This window comes from Leptodactylus fuscus, chromosome 5 (genome assembly GCF_031893055.1).
Source record: "Leptodactylus fuscus isolate aLepFus1 chromosome 5, aLepFus1.hap2, whole genome shotgun sequence".
NCBI lineage: Eukaryota > Metazoa > Chordata > Amphibia > Anura > Leptodactylidae > Leptodactylus > Leptodactylus fuscus.
In genome coordinates this window covers 114,516,610-114,539,899 of record NC_134269.1, presented here as the reverse complement: position 1 = coordinate 114,539,899, position 23,290 = coordinate 114,516,610, and the positions used below count along the sequence as shown (strand labels likewise).

The 23,290-nt window shown below is 36.7% G+C and overlaps 1 protein-coding gene across 1 annotated transcript; it reads left to right on the top strand.

Moving 5' to 3' along the window:
- The first annotated feature begins 197 nt into the window (after positions 1–197).
- Positions 198–22,788, top strand: CD36 (CD36 molecule (CD36 blood group)). Its single transcript, XM_075274122.1, has 13 exons — positions 198–345; positions 1,459–1,616; positions 5,908–6,052; positions 9,209–9,391; positions 10,459–10,550; positions 12,099–12,148; positions 14,390–14,459; positions 14,827–15,014; positions 16,888–17,006; positions 17,604–17,677; positions 18,840–18,894; positions 20,490–20,647; positions 22,179–22,788. The coding sequence occupies exons 1-13, from the start codon at positions 226–228 to the stop codon at positions 22,204–22,206; spliced, it is 1,440 nt and encodes a 479-aa protein (XP_075130223.1). The 5' UTR covers positions 198–225; the 3' UTR covers positions 22,207–22,788.
- Positions 22,789–23,290: the final 502 nt, after the last annotated feature.

Genomic DNA, 23,290 nt, shown 5'->3' with positions numbered 1-23,290 from the left:
AGCTGCTTACAGCTTCTTTAAAATACAATACAATAAATTATCTAATCTTAAACTTGCAGTTTCTTGAACTTTGGTCTCTCATGAGGGCAGGATTTTTCGTTATCACTGAGGTTAATGGTAATTCTATAATTATCAGCCAAAGTACAAAGAAACACGATATAAGGAACTGATGACTTTTAAATCTCCGCACAATTCTGTCTGGATTCCCCCTAACAACAAAACGCTATGTGCTGCAATACAAAATGCTGGCTAATAGTGGGATCTATCATCGGGGCTCTGCTGGCTATCCTTGGAGGAGTCTTAATACCTGTTGGAGATATAATTATTAAAGGTGAAATAGACAAGGTATAGTACTCCATATGTTATTACAAGCGAAACTGGCAGCATGAAGCCATAATGCTTGTCTTTAGCAATGCGCGGAATCATTTCTTTCTGAATCCAAACTTGATTTTTCTGTGATGACATTATTTTCTGGAGTTTTACAGAGTATTACTTCACCGGAGTTACTTTTCATTAAAGGGATTGTCTGGCTGGATAATATTTTTTTTTTTAATTTTGTAAAATCATCATTACTTACCTGATAGATATTCTGTTGGCTTAATTTCTATCTTCGTTACAATTACAAGGTTTAGCGGTTAGGAATAGATTGCAGGGGTTAGTGGGTTAAAATTAAAGATAAAGTTATCACAAGAAATAACTGCATGGTCAATAATCGTCCATAGTATTCTCTGCATGTTCATGAGAGACCACAAGATTCCACTTTCCCAAGCAATATATATTGCACTATTTTGACTGTGTTACAAATTATGAAGTGTTCTGCCACTTATAAGATTGACATTCATTTATGTGTTGTGGTATTTAGCCTATATTCACTTCTCTGATGTGAAACAGAAGTACCAAATGCATGAAAAATTAATATAAATGGTGCTTCACTATAATGTAATCCATCAAGTTTCAAGTTTCTGTCATGGTGTCCAGTGACGCAACTAAAAGTCTTGTGGGGCTGGATGCAATCTTCTATCCAGGACTCCCTACGTCATCCCTACAGCAAATTCTTGAAAGTGATGGGTGCTTAAGGAGTTTAATCCACCTTAGTGTGGTTAGGATAATTTGTGGGTCTCCTTGGCTTATGGGCCAGATGGAATCTTAAATCTCAATACTGATTATGTGCCCCGTAAGGCTCCTGGGCTCCAGTGTGACTGCATCCTTTGCGCCCTATAAATTTATGCCCCTGATGGTGTCCATTATTTTATCAGACAGTCATTTGTACAGGATTTTGATCAACTTTTTGATGTAATCTGTGACAGTAGTAGCTAATGGGCTTCTGGCATAAATGTAAATATAGCCTTGGTCTGTTTGCCATAGCAAAGACTGTGATATAACCACATTATGGAAAAAAGAGCCTCTTCTATAGAACTACTGAAAACATGGTGAATAGTGTATATTTGTCTTAAACAGGAAGCAGTTATTGAAGAAGGAACTATTGCCTACGACAACTGGATTGTGCCTGGAAGTCCGGTCTATAGGCAGTTTTGGATGTTTCATGTTTTAAATCCAGAGGATGTTATTAATGGGGGAAAGCCTAAATTAGTGCAAAAAGGACCATATACATATTTGTAAGTACACATATGAATTGTCCATTCCTGCTGTCTAATGAGAAGTCACATATGAGACAGACTAAAAATACTGTTGATATTGTTTTCTTGAAGAAGCTGTTCTCAGTAATGCCCGAGAAAATGCTTCTTAGGAAATCTGCAATGAAGTACCATTTGATTAAAAAAAAAAAATACAATTTCTGACTTTATTATGCCTCTTCATAGAATGTAACATTTGTTTCCACCTTGAAATTACATCTGTTCACTTACAAATCAGTAGGACATATGATTTACAGTTGATAAGTTCTAGAATTAACAATGTCAAGAATAACTTGGAATAACTTACGGAACATTACACATGTTTGCTGATGTTACTGTCCCCACATTTAGAAAATGTCTAGAATGAGTAATAAAATAACCAAATTTACTAACCATGGTCAAGTGCATTCAGATAGCATCACTACCTGCCATTGAGCTTTACAATTAAGGCTGCAACTACAGGGCAATTTTCGCCATGGCTTCAGGCATGTGACCAAAGATTCACCTGCCACCCTGCAATAGTTGCACTAATGCAAGTTAAAGCATAACTAAAGTTTTGGACAACTTTTTCTGGCAGTGTTTGTGTCATTAATAAATTTTGTAACATGCTTTATTAACAACTTTTTGATGCTTTTTTTGAAATCCTACATTTTTTCACTCTTTTTCTTGTTTCTGTAGTGAGAGCTGTTTCTGACTCTCACTGAATGTTACTGTGTACAGGAGTATAGGGATGTGTAACATGTAGAGAAAATGAGGGAGGAGGGACCACCTCCTACTGTTATATCTAGGTCATTATAAAACATACAAACTTGCTCGTGATATCATATGAGATTCTCTTCTTAGAGCTATCTTAATAATTTATATTAAAGTGCACTAAAACTCAACTTTTATTAATGTATTTTAAAAGTTTAGAACGGCATAATAAACTACCGTCCATATAAAGGGGATATTGAAACAACAGTAGAGTAGGGTAATATTCTAATGGCTGTATTAGATACTGTGTCAACCTACAGATGCAGCTCAGTCTTTTAGTCAATTCCCTTCAATACAATTCCCACCCTCCATGCATGAGACAGCAGGACTAGTACCAGAACCTAGGGGGCACTAAAATCTCCTCTATTGTCAATAAGAGATTAAGAACAATAAGCCCACCCTAATTCCAATGTTTGCTAGTACTTATGTTTGCTAGTATTTATCTAGCTAGGGAAGACCACAAGCATACATCTGGTAATTAGCAAGTTACACACAGCCAAAGTATCTATAGGGTTAAATTTCCCCCAATGCTTTAACCTACTCCACACACAAACACACGACTCAAATGGTATACATATAACTAATAATGCAGCCTACAGGCTGCATTATTAGTTATATGTATACCATTTGCCTACAGCCTGTAGGCTGCATTATTAGTTATATGTATACCATTTGAGTCGTGTGTTTGTGTGTGGAGTAGGTTAAAGCATTGGGGGAAATTTAACCCTATAGATACTTTGGCTGTGTGTAACTTGCTAATTACCAGATGTATGCTTGTGGTCTTCCCTAGCTAGATAAATACTAGCAAACATAAGTACTAGCAAACATTGGAATTAGGGTGGGCTTATTGTTCTTAATCTCTTATTGACAATAGAGGAGATTTTAGTGCCCCCTAGGTTCTGGTACTAGTCCTGCTGTCTCATGCATGGAGGGTGGGAATTGTATTGAAGGGAATTGACTAAAAGACTGAGCTGCATCTGTAGGTTGACACAGTATCTAATACAGCCATTAGAATATTACCCTACTCTACTGTTGTTTCAATATCCCCTTTATATGGACGGTAGTTTATTATGCCGTTCTGAACTTTTAAAATACATTAATGAAAGTTGAGTTTTAGTGCACTTTAATATATTTTGTTTGCTCCTTGAACTATTGGGGGTGCACCAACCAAAAAAAAATTTTTTTTCTTTAGTTTGTCTATCTTAATAATTTCCAGAGATATTACTGGTTGAAAACAGTCGGGATTAGGATATTTCTATGCAGCTATAGAATTTATAAGATATAAATATCCTAGTCTCGGAAATAATAAAAATCGCAATCTGGAAATAATGTATATAGCACTGCAATCTTAGATAATCTCTTCTTTCATATGACTCCAAAAGCAAGTTTGTATATTTTATAATGTCTAAGATATAACTGTTTGAAGTGACCCTCCCCCACCCTCATTTTGTCTACCTGTACACCTGTACATTCAGTGAGAGGCAGAAACAGCTTTCAATACTGAAGCAAGGAAAAGAGTGAAAATTTCAGGATTTAACAGGAATGCTCCAAAATGTGTTAATAAAATGTATTACAAAATTTATTTATGACACAAATATTGCCAGAAATCAAAAGTTGTCCAAAAGTTTAGTATACTTTAAGTTATTTTAAGGCAACTAAACTAATATCACCTGAAAGAGGGATACTTTGGCTTTTCACATTCCCATCATTCCCATCAATGTCTCTTTGACAGTGTAACGTCGCTATAGTGGCCTGGACACTGTGTCCCCACATAGTAATGACCCCCGCCAGTTGCCTCACAGTATAATAGCCGTCTCCATTTACCTCCCACAGGTTAATATCCCTCTTCTGGTGCCCCCTATAGTATATATAGCCCCTTCCTGTTGCCTCCACAGCATGCATAGTTCCCTCCTGTTGCCCCCACAGTATAATGTCTCTCTCCAGTTGCCTGTATAATTTAACGTCGCTTTACTGGTGCTCTAACAGTATATATGTATTCCTTCCTGATCCATCCACAGTATATATATATATATATATATATATATATATATATATTACCTTCCTCATGCCTCCACAGTATATAGTTTCCTCTTGGTGCTCACAGTCTAATGGGTTAAAAAAAAAAAAAAAAAGTTCCCATGCTGTTCTCTTCTGTCTCTGCTCTTGGAGGCTACTGTGAGCAGCCTACTACCCATGAGATACCAGGAGATACCCTGAGATACCAGGAGCAAGAGACAGGGACAAATGGTGAAGCAGAGAGCTTGTATACAACTCATCTACATCCGGAGGATGAGTTGAAGTCAGAACATAGTGGTTTGGGAGGTATGAGAAAAGGAATTAAAAACATGTGTAAACATACTTTTGTGGACACTGAAAAACTTAGCAGTGCAGACAAAAAGAGCTTTATTCATAGAAGCAAATATGATACCAAGTGCTCCAAGGGCAGTCTTAATTCCAGTTATTACATTAGTTCTTATGAGTAAATCCACAATGATGTTGCAGAATGATGAAGCCATTAACCAAGACCATGTGAAGGGCATTCTTGGGTAGGATTTACTCAGAAGAGCTGGAGCACTTGCTGGATTTGGATCTGCCTTCTGGGAATTTGCGACCTAATTTGCATACAAAAGTCCTTTTTCTTCTGCACTGCTTGTTGAAGTCACAGCCATCAGATGTGATCATTTTGCACCTCGGTCACATTCAATGAATGACTCTGAAGTTCTGTACAAGGTACATCTGCTACACTATGAATGGTACTGTGTTTGGCATACTGAAAACAGGCAATAGTGTTTACCCGTGTCCTGTGGTATCTGCAATTGGGAAAAGTCATTTTTAGATAAACTCATCCTTGCATAGCCTTTAGAAAGGCTATTTCACACCTACATTTTATATGTAAATTACCTCAACAGATTTTGAATAAGTCCGTTTTTATTCATATGTTAATGAGCTTAGACGATGCATTGGAAGTGTCTGTCTGCTCTATGTGTATGTATAGCAGGGGCTGCTGTGCTGATGACTCATCTCTGCTATACACATAGAACAGACTGTGATCACAGACACTTCCGATGCATGGTCTAAGCTCATTAACAAATAGCCTTTCTAAAGGCTATGCAAGGATGTGCTTATCTAAAAATGACTTTTCCTAATGATAAAGCCCCTTTAAGTGGAGAGTCCATGACTAACTGATGTTGACTATTGTATAGTAAGGATACATTGTTAATATAAAAATCCCTCCCTCCAAAAAAAACGTAAGCAGAGTGGAGAGCAGATGACGCCCTACACTCCAGTATTCTGTTGTCAGTAAGAAGTAAGTATTGATTCACGACTATCTGGACTTTTTTTTGCATTTTTATGCCAGTGTAAATCAGCATCAAACTAGACAGGGCAATTGTTCTCAATAACTTCCATGGTTTATCACACAAATTGAGAATTGTCATTTTATTGATTCTAGCAGGTAATTTCTGATATTTCTTTGTGCTATTTCTAATTACTATATCTTGGACATTTTTTTTCTTGAAAGGGTCCGTCATGTTCCAAAGTCTAATGTGACACAGAACAATAACAACACAGTGACTTTTTATCAGCCAAATGAGGCCGTTTTTCAGAGACATATGTCTATTGGACCTGATGATGATCAATATACAGTTCTGAATCTTGGCGTTGCAGTAAGTAAGACTATGAAAGACAACTTACCCTCTGATTTTGGGGAAGTCTTGGCACTCACCATCACTTCACTGCTTCAGAGGCTTTTTTATAACCATGTCCTGCAAAAAAAAGTAATACTTCATGAGAAAATCGAGTTAGCATTCAAAGATCAACATTGCAGACTGAAGGTTACAAGAATGCCTAGAAATAGATAAATAAATCCAATAAAATACAGATACTAGACTATAAAAATCAATTACTATAATAACAGATGAGAAAGAATTAGATATGAATTCATATTTAAGCTTCACTTACTTGTATACTGGAAATACAATTGTTAGAAAATCTCAGATTTACTCATCTTAGAACCCTGGCAGGACGTGTATCCAGGAAATATATGATAGACATTACTGCATAGTTTAATATTACCATATATACTCGAATATAAGCCGACCCGAATATAAGCCGAGACCCCTAATTTCACCACAAAAAACTGGGAAAACTTATTGACTCGAGTATAAGCCTGAGGGGGGGGGATCCACCATTGCAGATAAAAAGCCTGGTCATGTGCATTATAGCTTAGTAACTCCATGTGCCTCATAGTAATAGCCGTTAATCCAATCATGGCCCTCACATTAACCCCCTGTGTGCCTCCCATAAGAGTTACTGATATGTGGGACATATGGAGGTAATAATTAGGTATCTTCATAATTAAGGTCCTTCATTAGTACCCTCATGTGTCTCACATATTAGTAACCCTTATATGGGGCACACAGGGGTTAATATGAGGGACATGATGGGGTTAACTGTTATTAATGTGAGGCACATGGAGTTACTGAAACTAAATTAATAACCCCAAATGCCCGATATTAACAGGCAGAGTAACTAAAGGAAGGTCCCTATGTGTCACTTTACTGTAGCTTCCTCTCCTCCATACAACAGACATCTTCCATAAGACACAATGAATCCTGGCCACTCATCTGCAGGGTAGATGCTAAATCCTAGTGTGCTAAAGGACCTCTGATGACGTCATGACCATGTGATCGGACTCTGGTGTGGGCGGAGCTACTAGGATTTAGACTCAACCTTATCTGCAGATGTTACATACCAGTGGCTACAGGACCTTTGATGACATCACAGTCACGTGACCTCATGACAAGCCAATCACAAAGCAGTAGAACTAAAGGATCTCCCCCTTCCAGGTCCTTCCAGATTTCTGTGCTCCGTGGACCCTGACTCGTGTATAAGCCAAGGAGAGCTTTTTCAGCACGAAAAATGTGCTGAAAAAGTCGGCTTATACTCGAGTATATACGGTAATCATTCTATAATTATATTACTATAAGTGTTACAGCTCGAATTCCCTGCTCAACAAAGATTTCAGCAGCCTCTGGCCATTACTACAGGCAGCTTTCAGAACAAGGTTCTTATGAGTATCTTGTAGACATGTGCTGTGAGCCATAGGAAGCTTCATCATAATTAATGTATTCATTTTTTATTCATAAAACCTTCCCTGGGGCCTGCCTTATTGAAGACATAGATTTCCTTCCTGTATAATCAGTAAAGCTGAATGTATATGCTTTGTAGCAACTGAAATGAATGAGATTCAATTGATAGATATTTTTCAATCTCCCAAAAGTGATGAAGCACAGTCCCCTCCCCCAGAGACCAGGGAATTGCCTTAGTGACCCACACACAGTTTAATGCCCCTTTACTGGCCCCCACATAGTATAATGCCCCTTTAGTGGCTCTTAGACAGTATAATACCCTCTTAGTGACCCCTACATAGTATAATGCTCCCTTAGTGACCTTCACGCGTTTAATGCCCCCCTTGGAACCTCAACAAAAGCCATGTTATAAAAGAAAAATGCAATAATTACCTAACCTCATTCTAAGCTATCTACATGTCTTCTCTGACCTGTCCTCTCTCTGGCTTACTGCAGCAGGCTTGATGATGCCATTGCAAATTTGGGAGCTATGTCTAAGCGCTGGTAATAGAGGGCCCCACTTGTAAAACCTTGGGCCCACCAATGTGTTAAAATGGCCATGCTACCAGGGTCAGAACAAGGTTCTTGTTCTGCAATTTTCCATTATTTTTTACTACTGGGTCAGCAGAATCGGGAAGAACTCCTTCCACCCTTGGCCCTTTTGTCTGAATCCATGCAAATAATGAACATTCTGTTGCTATTTAACTCTGCAGAACATTTCTTATTCTGCACCACGTTATGCATGGGAATGAGTAGCAAAAAAGTCAATGGTACCGCACACTCTAAGATTATATATGCCTTGACACTTATACTGATCCTGCTACCACACTAGATCGCTTCTGATGAAGGTCTAAGGACCGAAACGTCATATCCAATTGATCTAGCCTGTCTTTCTATACCAATATTTTGCATTGTGTCAAAAGGCGTTAACTATATTGTAAAATAAATCTCTATATTCCTTTGATCACAAAAAAGTGTGTGCAGCAAAATCTATTTTCACAAGCATGGGAATGAGGGCATAACATGCATGTGACCCCGATGTTTGCATGGATTACCTCCCCCCCAAGCTCTAGTGGGGATAGTGAGTAATAACTAAATAATCTATAAATTGAAATGGAATATGCTGGTTCTATGTGAGTATGAGAAATAAATAAATAATAATAATAATACATTATCAGTAGAATGCTGGCACTTCTTATTTTTATCACTGCTGGATGGGTAACTAGTTACAGTACAGTAAAGCACTTCATATAGACATATAGTTTTACATCCTCCAAGCAGCTCAACGTCTGTATAGATCTAAATGAGTGTACACAAGGGGTTATCAAGAAAAAAAAAAGGAAATACACATTTCATAAGGGGCACATTGGACAGAGATGTTTTATAGACTGCCCATAAAATAATTTGTGAAGAATATGCAAATCTGACTTCCATGATGTAATTAGGAAGCCTCAGTGTTGCAAACCAATAGAGGGCACTCACTGGGAATGTGCAAGTCTATCTTCCATGATGTAATTTGCACAGTGGAGCGCTCATGGCTTAATAAGACTCCACACACCTAATTGGTGGTCTCTCCCTATGGAGTGACGATATCCCCTCAACCATAAAATAATAGACAGTTAACAACTGTGACCAATCAAAATACTCGCTTTGACAGTGAAAAAATGTACTAACACATTGAATGTATTTCAGGCTGCCCCTGGTTTGGTTCCAGAATTGTTCCTAGGAACAGTGAATACAGCGATTAAACGATCAAATTCATCATTGTTTCAAACAAGAAGTGTCAAAGAGATCCTATGGGGTTACAGAGATCCCTTTTTGGTACAATTACCAGATATTATTATGAAAGATAAAACAACGGGAGTGTTCTATCCGGTATGTAGCAGCTAATAATATAAGCCAAGGTGGTAAACTGTAACCAAAAACTCTCTCTAATACAAAATGTAAAGTTAGCACTTTCTAACAAAGTTAGGGTATGTGCAAAGCTGCATTGACTACAGTGTGTAAGCAAACCAATAAGCCTTAGGTCTTATTCACATGACAGTGAAAGATAGTCATATCATTGCTGTTTTTGCAATGGCAACGTCCCTGACACAACTATTTTTAGAATACATTGATTTCAATGTATCTATTTACATGTTAATTTTCTGACTTGTGGTTTTTAACATCTGAAAAAACTATCTATCTTTGTACATTTTCACTGATACATGGAGACCATAGAAATCAATTAATTCAGTTTTTAACGGATGTAAAACAAATTGATGTCCGTTGTGTGGTAAAATTGGCTCAGTGGGTTATGCTAAAAAATAACTTAAATTCATTCATATTTTTCACTGATATGCAGAACTTTGTGTTTGTGCAAAAAAAAAAAAAACAATAACAAAAAAAACCCGATTTCCCTCATGGAGAGGCTGCATACGGACACTGGCGGTCTGCGCTTAAAACCCATTCAAATGAATGGGTTTTGAAACTGACCATCAGGAAGTCTTCCCCTATGCAGTTTCCCCGGGGAAAAGGAAGAAAACCCAGCGGGTGGACACGGGCGCAAGTGTGATTGCCCCCTAAGTTATTTGGGGCACTAAACCACCGGTCCATATGACCAGTGGGTGGCTTAGAGTCTAATAGATCTAACAGGTTCTTATTAAAGATTCTTATTGAATGACTTTTCCAGAAAGATCTAGAAAACCTATAAGAACTGATACAGATAAAATGTTGGTAATTTTTATAACTTTTCATAACACAGGAATAACCTTTATATACTTAAACTAGAAAATCCCTTTAACTAAAGTTTGTAACAAAATAATATTTGCCACCTTCTAAGATCATTATAAATTGATCCATTTCTTTTAGCTACCAGGTCATCAAGTATTTATATATGTGGTGGTAACTATAAATGTGATTTACATCACTAACCAAATTTAAATCTATCTTCATATACCCAGTACAATGGAACTGAAGATGGTCCTTATGTTGTATATAATGGAAAAGAAGACATCAGTAAAGTTGCCTTAATTACCAAATACAAAGGAGAAAGGTATTTTTAATTGATTTTTTTTACTTTCTTTGTTTACCTTTTAATATAGAATTAAATAATACCAGTATTAAACTATAATGGCCAGTTATATACGTATATGTATACGGAGTAGATTTACTAATACTGTTTAGGTTGTAGACAGTACAGACTTAGACTGGGCAGTTTTAGACAGTTTTAAACAAATTTATACCAGAATTGTACTATTGGTGAAATTATTCTAGGTGAAAAATCTGGCACAATGCTAGACTATCTACTTTATGTGTCACGGGAGGCTGATGACTTGTGGCCACCATTAAACTAGGAGACTCCTCAGTCTTCTGATCTTTGCTTTTCTGGAAGTTCGCCATGCCAATACTTCCTAAGGTGGTTTCAATGTGGTAGCAGCTCACCAAACATATCAGAAAAAGAACAAACACACATAATGTTAACGGAGACTATAACTGACAGGTAACAGATGAACAGACTAAAATCAGACAGAGATAAGGACAAAACAAACATAGGAAGCAGAAGTCCCCCAGCCATAGGTAGCAGGAGACACATGGCCAAATGGAAAACAGTGATATTTCAGAAAACAGAGAGAGAAACAGAGAGAAAAACAAACACAACAGGACAAGCATAAAGCAAGGAAGTCAAAGACTCTACCATGAGCTTGTATGTGTTTCTCTCTTGTTATATATACTGTACCATCTATGAAACTGTATCACTGAAATTTCCCCATTGTGGGACTATTAAAGGATTATCTTATCTTATAAAATAACTGAGCAGCAAACTTATCAGTTACAGAACTCAGATGCCAAATAGGGCTGACAGAGACTAATTTAGTACAGAATGGGAGAATTTCATGAAAAAAAAAAACTGATGTAGAGGGATGATATTGTAGCTAGGCTCTTTCTTGCAGAAAGTATGTGCCACAAGGTCAATCTATGCCTCACTCATCACATTGCGAATGTGGAAAGAGCAGGACAGGGATCAAGCAGGCCAGGGCAACGAGCATTATGGGCTAGTGTGCTGATGCCTTGGCCCAACAGATTCATTAAATCTGGCATAGATTTCCATTCTGGTGCAGGGATATCCAATTGATTTCTGAAGAGGCCACAGCCTCCTCATAAATCTGTCAGTTCCGGCCGGGACTACTTGGATCCTTTTTTAAGGGAGCCAACATACCTTGGGGCCAAGTCTAATCTTAGTAGATTTAAGACCTGGTCTTAGTCCTTTAACGTACAGATCTCATCTTTGTTGCAGGGAGTCCGCAAGACCACTATCTCCTGAGGTGGCCCCAGTTTGTTAGCCACTGACCAGCCAAGTACCACTAGATGTCCACTTCTTAACTTTTCATAGTACTATCAAAGGCCTGTTATTGGTAACTAGTAGCATATAATAAAATGAACAGAATGACCATTTCCTGATGTATACTGTATTATTATTGTATAAATATATGGTCTCTAGTTCCATAGTTTTTCTTCAATATATCTGTCTGTATTAAAGTGTTTCACTTGTATAAAGACATACAGCTATCCTACTAAGCAAACGTTGAACTTTTTTTTTCAGCACTCTCTCTTACTGGAAAAATGACTATTGTGATATGATAAATGGTACAGGTATGTGTAGCATTTAAAGCAAAATTCTCACACCTATATTCAGTAAAAATATAAGACTTATGTAATAGATACAATAGGTCATGTAACATGATTACAGTCAATTTCCTGTGTGATGGCCACTTATGCTCCAAATGATGTCCTCCTCGCTGCATCTGCCAGTGATCACTTCCTATTTCTGTGACCAGCCTTTAGATGCCTAGAGAAAGAAGCATGGTGGTCTCAGACATTAATTCATGTTGGAGAGACAAAATAGTTGACAGCTATAGAAGATATAGAAGATAGTGGTTAGTCTTTTGTAAGTTTAGAGGATGAGTGCTTAAAGTCAAGATGGCCATACACATTAGTCTAATATATATGAGGACCCCCCAACTCTCCTCTGACACAAGGATCGGGTAATTGCATTTTACCTACTCAATCTTTTTTCTCTCAAGAAAACAAGCCACTTCCAGAAGAGTCCTCTCTTCCAGTTCAGTACACATGGACCACTTGAACAAGTTGAACTTTCATGTGCATGGGAGAAGTGGGCTAGATAGCTATTGGCCAAATGTGCATTCAGCTGACCACTATACTCTTTCAACTTACATATGACTTAGTATAGCTACTGGTAAAATCCAGAGATGTACATTTTGATAGAATTTATTGTTTTATTTGGGCATGTAACATTTTGTTGAGGATCAAACCATTGAGATCAAACCATTGAAATTATTATCATTAATAATAATAATAATAATAATAATAATTGAAAATTTCATAACAATTACAATTCCATTTTTAAGCAGTTATATGTTAAATAATCCACATTTTAATTGTCCAAGAAAAAATATATATAGTTCAGCTCACCATATAAATTGTAATCCAAAGCGTTTTCTGAAGAGACACGGCTTGCGGGTGAACCTCTACCCGATGACACGAGGCAACAAGGAAGGAAAAGCCAGCTGCATTCAAAAACGATGATTGAAGAATCCACAGTGATTTTCATAAAATCTAACTTTTATTTGTAGAAAAAATAAAAAAAGTTACATGGTAACTGTAAAGTTTAGCTGGTCGTACAGGGCGACGCGTTTCGGGGCTGTAATCCCCTTCTTCTCGGCTCAACTATACAATGTAACTGCAGACTATATAAACACAAAACCACCTGCTAAAACTCCTCCCCTCAATTACAATTTAACTCTTCATGTATTGAAACAAACAAATTAAATTAGTACATACAGGTATTATTATAATTTAGTATACACTAGCATAACACTGAGAGTTTGTATTGTATATAAGGGGAAATCTACATATCCATAATTAATATACTTTGAAAAATGTCACCGCCGGCCAGGTGATCGGAAAGGGTATTAGTGTAATATACTTAAAAGAGATTATGCTAGTGAGAAACTCTCAGATGTTGTTAAATATAAACATCATTTGTTCTAGGTATAAGGCGGTGTTTTGAGATTGCGCTATCACTATGTTGTTCTTCTCTTTTTTGATATTGGTCTTTACATAAGATAATACGTTGTATATATGGTTAATAAATCAGATATAGGATGTTTTCTTCGGTAGTGTATCGTTTTATTCAGACGTAGTGAATTTACATGTTGAAACTTAACAGTGGTACTATAACATCATATACACATTATGCGATTTGAATGTGAGTTTCTAATTATGCAGCACAGTGATATTTTTCAAAGTATATTAATTATGGATATGTAGATTTCCCCTTATATACAATACAAACTCTCAGTGTTATGCTAGTGTATACTAAATTATAATAATACCTGTATGTACTAATTTAATTTGTTTGTTTCAATACATGAAGAGTTAAATTGTAATTGAGGGGAGGAGTTTTAGCAGGTGGTTTTGTGTTTATATAGTCTGCAGTTACATTGTATCGTTGAGCCGAGAAGAAGGGGATTACAGCCCCGGAACGCGTCGCCCTGTACGACCAGCTAAACTTTACAGTTACCATGTAACTTTTTTTATTTTTTATACAAATAAAAGTTAGATTTTATGAAAATCACTGTGGATTCTTCAATCATCGTTTTTGAATGCAGCTGGCTTTTCCTTCCTTGTTGACACATTTTAATTGAATGGTAACTAAAAAAATGGAAAAAAATACACTAGGTTACTTAATTGTATGTAACACTATATTGACATATGGAAGGAAGAATTTTCGTAGAATTCCAATCAATGCTATCAAATCAATTTTCTATGTATTTAAAGAAGTAATAATTTGTATATGTATTTTTGCCACAGATGCAGCCTCATTTCCTCCATTTGTGGACAAAAAAGTTCCTCTATATTTCTTTTCATCAGAGATCTGCAGGTAATAAATCTGCTGAATTTTAATATTTTTAGCATCATAGCAAGCCATGTATTTTCCCAGTTATGTCTGTTGCTTTGGAACTGTGGTATTACTTTGTATTATAATGTAGTAATTTTACATTGTGTTAAACTCTCTTGCAATGGTGAACTGGTGTCATTTCTGAATAACTTTCTTATACTGGACTATACTAAATTACTGTGTATTGTCATGTGCATTAACTTGTAGGATTTTAAGAGCATGTTTTAGCTATAGGTATATTTCAGGCTTATAGAGTATGTAATATAATCATGGAAATAGTACTGGATTTGCAGATTAACTATGTTATATTTATATATTTCTGAATATTAATGTTTTGTATGTTTAACAGATCTATATATGGGGAATATGAAAAAGAATATAAATTGAAAGGAATTAAGCTGTATCGATTTGTTCTGCCAAAATTTGCTCTCGCCTCTCCACATGAAAATCCAGACAACTTTTGTTATTGCACAGATGAGGTTATTTCCAGAAACTGTACTGCTGCTGGTATACTGGATCTTCGAGCCTGCCAAGGTGGTAAGTATGGTGCTAAGATGTACGGTGAACTGTCAAAACAACTTACAAAATATTAAAGAGGACCAGCACGCTGTCTGCTTTCCAGCAGTATATAACACCGCATGTGCCCAAATCCATGAAAGGTCCTCTTTAAGTAAATTTCATATTTGTTGTGCTCAACTTGTATGATCAGCAAAATAAAGGCCACGATTTAGGACAGTCTGTATTCTCTCTGTAAACCTCCATTCACACTAATGTCATTCACAGTTGTGTGAATGTTGCATTTTTCTAACAGCATGACCCACAACTGCATTAAAATCAATGGAATTCAGTGAATCCATTCACGTGACCATTTTTTTATAGGTCCATGTTAACCACATGTCCTATTTTTATCAATTTTTACAGATCCTTCATTAGACTCAAATCTATATGAGGGATCCCTTAAAATGAGCACCCCTCAGATGCAACACACCCATGAAAAATGTCCACGTTTTTCACTGCCGTTATATCTATCAGTTGTGTGAATGTAGGTATAGACTAGTTACAGGATGACAAATCTCTAATAGTGCATAATGGCCATTATGTCTAAAGTTGTCATCATTTGTACTCTAAAGAGGATTATTCAATTAATTATTTAATAATTAATTTATGATTTAATTTCTTAAAGTTTATTTGGCACTAATCTACCAATGACCTATTCTTTAATATAGGTCATCAATATTAGATTAGTGAGGGTTCAACACTCGGCACCCCTTGCTGTTGGAAGTGGCCATGCAGCAATGCTGCTTCATTTTTACAGACCGGTGACACCACATTATATTTATCACATGGCATTCAAGTGAATAAGACTGAACTTTAATTCAATACCAAGCGCAGCTGCTATATATTGCTTGGGACTTTGTTTGGTTAGCCCTGGAGAGGTGACAGCACTTGTCCAAGCTCCGTTTTCTTTTAAAACACTGGTTTGCTAGGGAATTGGATGTTGAGTGTCAGACCCCTACCAGTTTGATATTGATTACCTATCTTGTCTGTCTCGTGAGTTGTATGTTTTGTTTTTTTAAATGTAGATTGTGCACCCCACATAGAGCTCACAATGTACATTTTTCCCTATCAGTATGTCTTTTTTTGGAATATGGGATGGAAATCCATGCAAATACGGGGAGAACATACAAACTCCTTGCAGATGGTTTTTTTTGCCCTTGGCGGGATTTGAACACCAGGACTCCAGCGCTACAAGGCTGCAGTGCTAACCACCGAGCCACCGTGTGGCCCCATTTTGTGAATATGTTTTTGTGAAAATTTTTTCTTGTTTTCTGGTGTCTGATATTTTTATGGACATGCTAACCTATGATTAAAAGCTAACATTTATTGAAATTGGAGCTGTCTCAATGCTATTGTGCTCTGCCTAAATCAGGAGGTTTTATCCTTTGCACTGAGAAGCCCACTGATTCACTTATACATTTTGTGGGCTGTGGACTTTTTTTTTCATATTGGCCTTGAGTATTATGGAATAGGTGAAAGTTAAAATCTTGACTTTATTTCTTCATCTTAAAAACAAAACACACTAATGCATTTCAAGGTTACTCACTTAACCCAAGGATACATCATTAATATCAGGGACCCACTAAATGCCTTTAAAAATGTAAGTTTTTCTTTTTAAAAATACTAAATTTTACTAGATTCTCTGTGGCTTTCCCATCCCTCTCCAATGGTGATCAGCTCAGCCATACGTTGCTATCTGTATACATTCGTACCAGAAAACACATTACAATGGCTTGTGGTGACTGCCCACTGCTGTAACATGGTATCATCATATGGACATATACACTGATGTCTGTGAATGATGAGAGGAAAGTTTCATATGCAATCACCTACATCTTTTACTTTATTACAGGAAAGCCCATATTCCTTACATTACCTCATTTCCTACATGCAAGTGAATTCCTTATGGAATCCCTCGATGGTCTGAGCCCTAATGTAGAAGAACATCAGACTTTTGTAGATGTGGAACCAGTAAGTTGAATTGCTAAATATTATGTGGTTCAATTACATGGCACATTCTCATGTTGAACATAATTATTCTCTAATGTATAATATTAGAAGCTAGTAATGTTGAATTAATGGTGTTATCTGATTTCTAACATTGAAGGCTTACCTTTAGCAGTATGTGTGGCTATTGCAGTGCTGTCCCATTGAAATTTATCGGGCAGTTCCTACACTCACTGCTATAGTTTGTATGGCAAGTGGGCTGCGCTCTCTCGATATTGGTGATCTGCCGGTGTTCCCGACTATCAGACCCCCATAGGTCCAATATTGATGGCCTATTTCAATGTTACAAACCAGATAACTTTAAGGTTACTAGAGGGGAAATGTAGTATTACATGGCAGCCAGTCAGAAAAATCAGTCCACTACTATGGGAACTGCTGCTCATCAGCGGCTCTGTGCTCTGGCTCATGTAAAGGAACCCCATCTAGGACATACAGACAGGGGTTATATTGATGGGACAAGTATAAATATATGCTATGCACCCAGATTTACAATATATAGCTATAACTACTTGAATGTATTTGCCTATTACTAAGTGGAAACACTGTCTTCCTTTATTTCAGATTACAGGCTTTACTATGCATTTTGCGAAGAGGTTGCAGGTCAATGTTTACTTTAGCCCCACTGATAAAATAGAGTGAGTACTACAATCTGCTTTTCTGCAGCAGAATTTATTTTTTTCTGCAACTTTTATTTCATATATTTTTAATTTACAAACTGTACAAGTAATTTAACAGTTTCATGACCATTACCTTCAGATATCAGAAAGTCCACAGTAAAATACAATTTTTTTTTTAATAACTGAGACAGAGCTTTAGTGTGGTACAACAAACAGTGGGGAAAATTTACTATTCCCTTTACATCTGTTTCCTTGTATAGAAGTTGAGGTGCATAATTAGCACAATTTCTTTCTGTTTCCCACCTTCCACTTTTCACAAAAATGGGTGAAGACAAAGGTGGTCTGGAGCATCAGTGCTTTTAGAATTGATATAGTTATTCTGGAGTGGTAGCACCTTACTCACACCAATTTTCTGGAAAAATTTATAGTAAATTTGTTGAAGTTCATGATTGGCGTAGTTTTCTATTCTGGCGCACGGAAGGGCATCTGAATTATCAGGAGGCCAGAACCAAAAACCACTGCAGGAAAAAATGCATCATGGTTTTTCCTGCATCCAGTGGTATAACTGAAGTCTTGTGGGCCCCGGTGCAATCTTTTGTCCCGGGGCCCCTACCTCATCCCTATATTCTTAATACTGATGGTTACGGATGCTAAGGAGTTTAATCAGCATTAGAATGGTTAGGGTAATCTGTGGGTCTCATTAGTTTATGGGTCAGATGGAAGCTGTAATCTCAATACTGATGCCAGTACTTATGACCCCCCTAAGGCTCCTGGGCCCCGTTGCGACTGCACCTTCTGTACCCCCTCAATTTATACCCCTGCCTGCATCGCTTTTCACTGAAATTCTGTAGAGTTTTTTGCTTGTATTATACCTATAAGGAAAACGCCAGTGATTGCGTAGGTATAATTGATGTGCTGTGATTTACAAAAATGCCAGAATTTTTTAAATTGCAGCATTCCGCTGCAGATTTTTTTTCTGCATTGTGTGGATTAGCCAGAATCCCATCCATTTTGCGCAGCCAAATCATGCTACATGGGGTCCTGGTCTTTAATGGTTTTCATATACTTTATTGAATGTTTTATTATTTTAGGTAAGACATAATATTATATATACCGTACATTTAATGTCAGATGGAATCATTTCCATTATTTATTACGTTTTTCACATCTTACATTTCAGCATTCTGTCAAAACTTCAGTCAGAATTTTTGTTTCCTGTGGTCTGGTTAAATGAGGTGAGCATATGATGACTTTTTACTAGGAAAAAAACATGCATACTGCGGTCATGTAAAATAAACAATATTTAACCATGAACTAAAAACAAAAAAAATAGTAAAAATTCAATTCAACCATTGTCTTGTAGTTATATACTGTATGTTTCTTGAAAAATTGGTATAGAAAATTAATAGGGTTGCAAACTATAGCTCTCATACGGGTTGTACACTGTACCCATTGCCTAGTTGTGCAGCAATATAGTGGGAAATCATTTCCTTTACTGCTTTTTAGTGACAAGCCCTGTGGGGCAGTATTGTTGTCCATATTGGTTGTAGAAGGAAGAGGATAGAATTTTATTGCACAATGTTTCCAAAGAATATGCATACAGTTATTATTTGTGGGAGTCTGACTTCTAGCATAGGGGCCACTTTGGCATTTCTTCAGCACAGCAGCCCTTCTGGCCCCCTGTTGTGTAGAGAACAGTGCTCTTCCATTAAATGGGGTTGATTTTTAGTTTCTAGCAAAGGAGATACTGAGATTCCTACTGTGTAGGTTAAATCAATCAAGGAATGGTTGACTTTCTGGCAATCAGATCCCCAACAATCTGATAGTGATGGCATGCTTTTGGAACATACCATCACTTTCTCCCATAACACACTGTGTTAATGCTTACATTATTTTTTATTGGAAGGGGAAATGTTCTCTGCTTTTACTTTTCTTAATTGTAAATGGAATGTGTTATGTTTGTAGTCTTATCAATTTGATTGAAGCATATTGTAAATTTATCATTGTCTTTGTGCCAAGATGTTTTTCTGAAAAGTGGCAATGCTTAGGATGATGAGGCTAAGTGAGAGGATGCGGCTTCTGAACGGCCAGCAGATTCATTATAATTTACAAAAACAGGTCCAAACTTGAGTTTCCTGTCCATGGAGGGCCAGCAATGCGCCTCATTTATTAAGACACTTGAGCTTGTTAAAAAGTAGGTGCAGAACTTACTGCAAAAGGAAATGCCCATCTTAATAAATTCCCCAAGTGTGGTTTTTAAATGTTGTAGCTATCTATTTTTATTTTTTTCTATTTATAAAACCTTCGGGGGGGGGGGGGGTGTTCCATATTGGACACTAACACTTTCTTGTAGCTGAAATAAATAGAAGACAACAGGGGAGTGTGTACAGAGCCTTATCTGTGTGTATAGTGTTGCTACCCTACCTTATCTGGACCTGAGAGAGCTGTCATTAACCCACTCATGCCCGTAATAATAATGAGATGATTCTCTTCATCATGTGCCTGTGTGTACAACAAAGGAGATAAATAAGGAACAACTAGAAATGTCAAGTTATTGTGACTAGTGACCAGTGTGAAACCTGCAATATTTCAAGATTATATTTGTGTACATAGTGACATAATAAATAAAAAAACTCACAATTTTCTAAAAAAAAATAAATCTTTATAATAAAAACCAGTATAAGTAAGATTATTTTCCAGCTCCTTTTAAATTGTAATTTTTTTTTTACTTTGGGATGTCATTGTCCATTTTTTTAGTTTGTTAAAGCTGCCTGAATTTTAATACATAAATATACCTGAATCTTTGCATTGTTTTTTTTTATCTTTTCAGACTGCCCTGATCAGTGACGATTCAGCAAATTTATTTAAATCCAGTGTAACTACTCCAATGAATGCAATAGGGATTATTCAGATCCTTTTCCTTTGCCTTGGCATTGTTATATTCCTTGCATGCTCCATAGCACTTTGTGTCAGACACTCCAAGGGGAAGTGAGTACAATATTGTCTTAAGATATTAAGAAATTTGTATGGATTATGAATCATAATTTATGATTATCACTCCATTTTTGGTCTGAAACGATGTCAGTTTGTGCTACTTACATTTAACAGTAGATGAATACTAGGTTCACACTAGCGTTCAGCATTCCATTCCTCCTGTCCACTTGGGGGTTACCCACTATAATGGGGTCCACTGAGTTTTCACCTGAAAAATGCAGAGAGAAAAGTCCTGCTTGCAGAACCTTTCTCTGTGAGTTTTTCAAGCAGAATGGGTGATGGAAACCCCCAACATAGACTGAGCTCTAGTGTGAACCTAGCTTGAGATTCACTACAATACAGGTGTATTGCCATTTGCTCATAGTAGTTTCATAACACCAGTCTTCAATCTGTCCTTTGTCCAAAAAAATTAATTAATAAGAAGTATTTACCCTATTAAGGGCCATGAGAATTAAAACTGGCCATACACAATAGAAGTGTATCAAGGACTCTACCAACTTCAGAGTCTGTGATGGGGAACATATGATAGCTTCATCACTTGTATAATACTCTGCAATACTTCTGAATTGCTGGTAATTGTACATTGACATCCAATCTACTAGACCTGTCCTTTATCTGGGCCTAATAAGCTTCTGTACATGGCAGAGCCATGGCAACCCCCTGGACCACTGCAATCATGTTGTGGGGGATAAGGGGCTCCTTGTGAATGCACTCCTTCACTCTGTATAACCATTTTACATGACAAAGTCGCTATTGGCAACAGCATGTAAAGGGTTAAACTGTTCTGGATAACTGTTATTCATCCCAGGCAGTTGCAGCAGGAAGCCAGGTCCTGCTGCTGATCAGACATGTTCATAGGCTATGCCTGTGCGATCATCATGACTAACAACCATTGCTGAGCATTAAACTGGACATTTCATGTCCTCATGAATATGTGGTTTTACATACCACTAGAAAACCAACAGTGTGCTAAATTCAGCGCACTGTCGGCTTTACTGGTATGTGCCCCAGGGCTAAAGATATCAGTGGCGTTAATTTCGGCACCAATGTCTCCCCACTGTCAGAAGGGCCTCTTTAACTGCCTCTCATTTGTGAGAAGTATATTTGTCATGGAGCATTATGGGGTTAATAAGATACTGCTGCTACGTGTAGCATTAAGGGATCGTTCACACGGGCTGCCCTTTCTTCAGGCGGCAGCAACCTCCGGAGTCGGCCCATTCATTTGATCCTACTCCGGAGGGGGAAGCCGTGACAGTCATTCTCAGTGCCAAAAACCCGCTATTACGCCCCCCGTGAGAACTAAGTCTAAAAGTCAGTATGTACATTATGACTGTTCCTCCTGTTTGCATATGCACAGGACAAGGATTTGGGACAAATGTAGCTGTGGCATTATGTTTGCTTTATATAATTTTTTTGCTTTCTATAATTTTTTTGCTTTCTATAATTTTTTTGTAAAAACATTATTTACAGTTTTATACTTTTAAGTTCTAATACTAAATGCATTGTTCTGTTTTTTATTTTACAGAAAAGAAAAAGAGGGCCGTAAATTCTAAAAAGACTGAACACTAACAAAAAAAAAAAAAAAAAGAAAAGAAACTTCACAGAAGAATACATGTTAATGGAAGAAATAAAGAATGTAAAATGCATAATACAAATGCGCTATTGCATTACAATGTTTATATGTACAAACATGTCTAAATGTGAATGTATTTCTTTACAACAGTATTCACTAATATATATATATATATATATATATATATAATGACAATATCTAATATATACAGTATATATATATATATATATATATATATATATATATAAAATCAAATATTAAAAGTATGATACAATTAGAGAAAAGGACAAATATTTCTGTATTCTATTGTGATGTTGTGTTGTAACTGCACCATAATTTTGGATACGGTCAATACACAATTATGGTTTCATATTATTTTTGAAGTGTTCTATTGTTTTATGCAATACTATGTCAACGCTGATGACAGAATTTTATGTTTCACAATAAAATGTAATATGATGTACAGTTTACATGTTAATGTATGTGAATGCTCCAGAACAGATATTAAGCTAAATTCTGTGCATACTATGCAAGAATTAAAAGAACATTACATTTACATTTATATTTATTTGACTTGTGATTTTATTAATTGATCTACATATCATTTAACAAAATGTTTGCATTTCCTGACTATTCCTCTGCCTTTACCCTCTGGTCCTCATAACGGAGTTCGTCTGGTCCCTGGTCTGTAGCCACCTATATCAGGACCCCAATAGTAGGTGATATCGCAGTTGCACATATCTGCCCCCCATTACACACAAAGAGCATCAATGTTACAGTAAGCGGAATGGATGAAAAGCACATACTCGTTTCAGTATGTCAACTGTAGATATAGAATAAAGAAGCGAAAGGACTGCTGTATTTTAAGACTCTTCTTGCCCCTCACCCTCCTTTTTTGTAAACACTTTTCAAACACTATTGTAGACACTTTTTTGGAAAGAAGTCCTTATACATATGTGCACAAATTGTTTAACCTGTTTATTAGAGATGAGCGAACAGTGAAATGTTCGAAGTTCGATATTTGATTAGAGTAGCCCCTCAAAACTCAACTGTTCGAACGAATA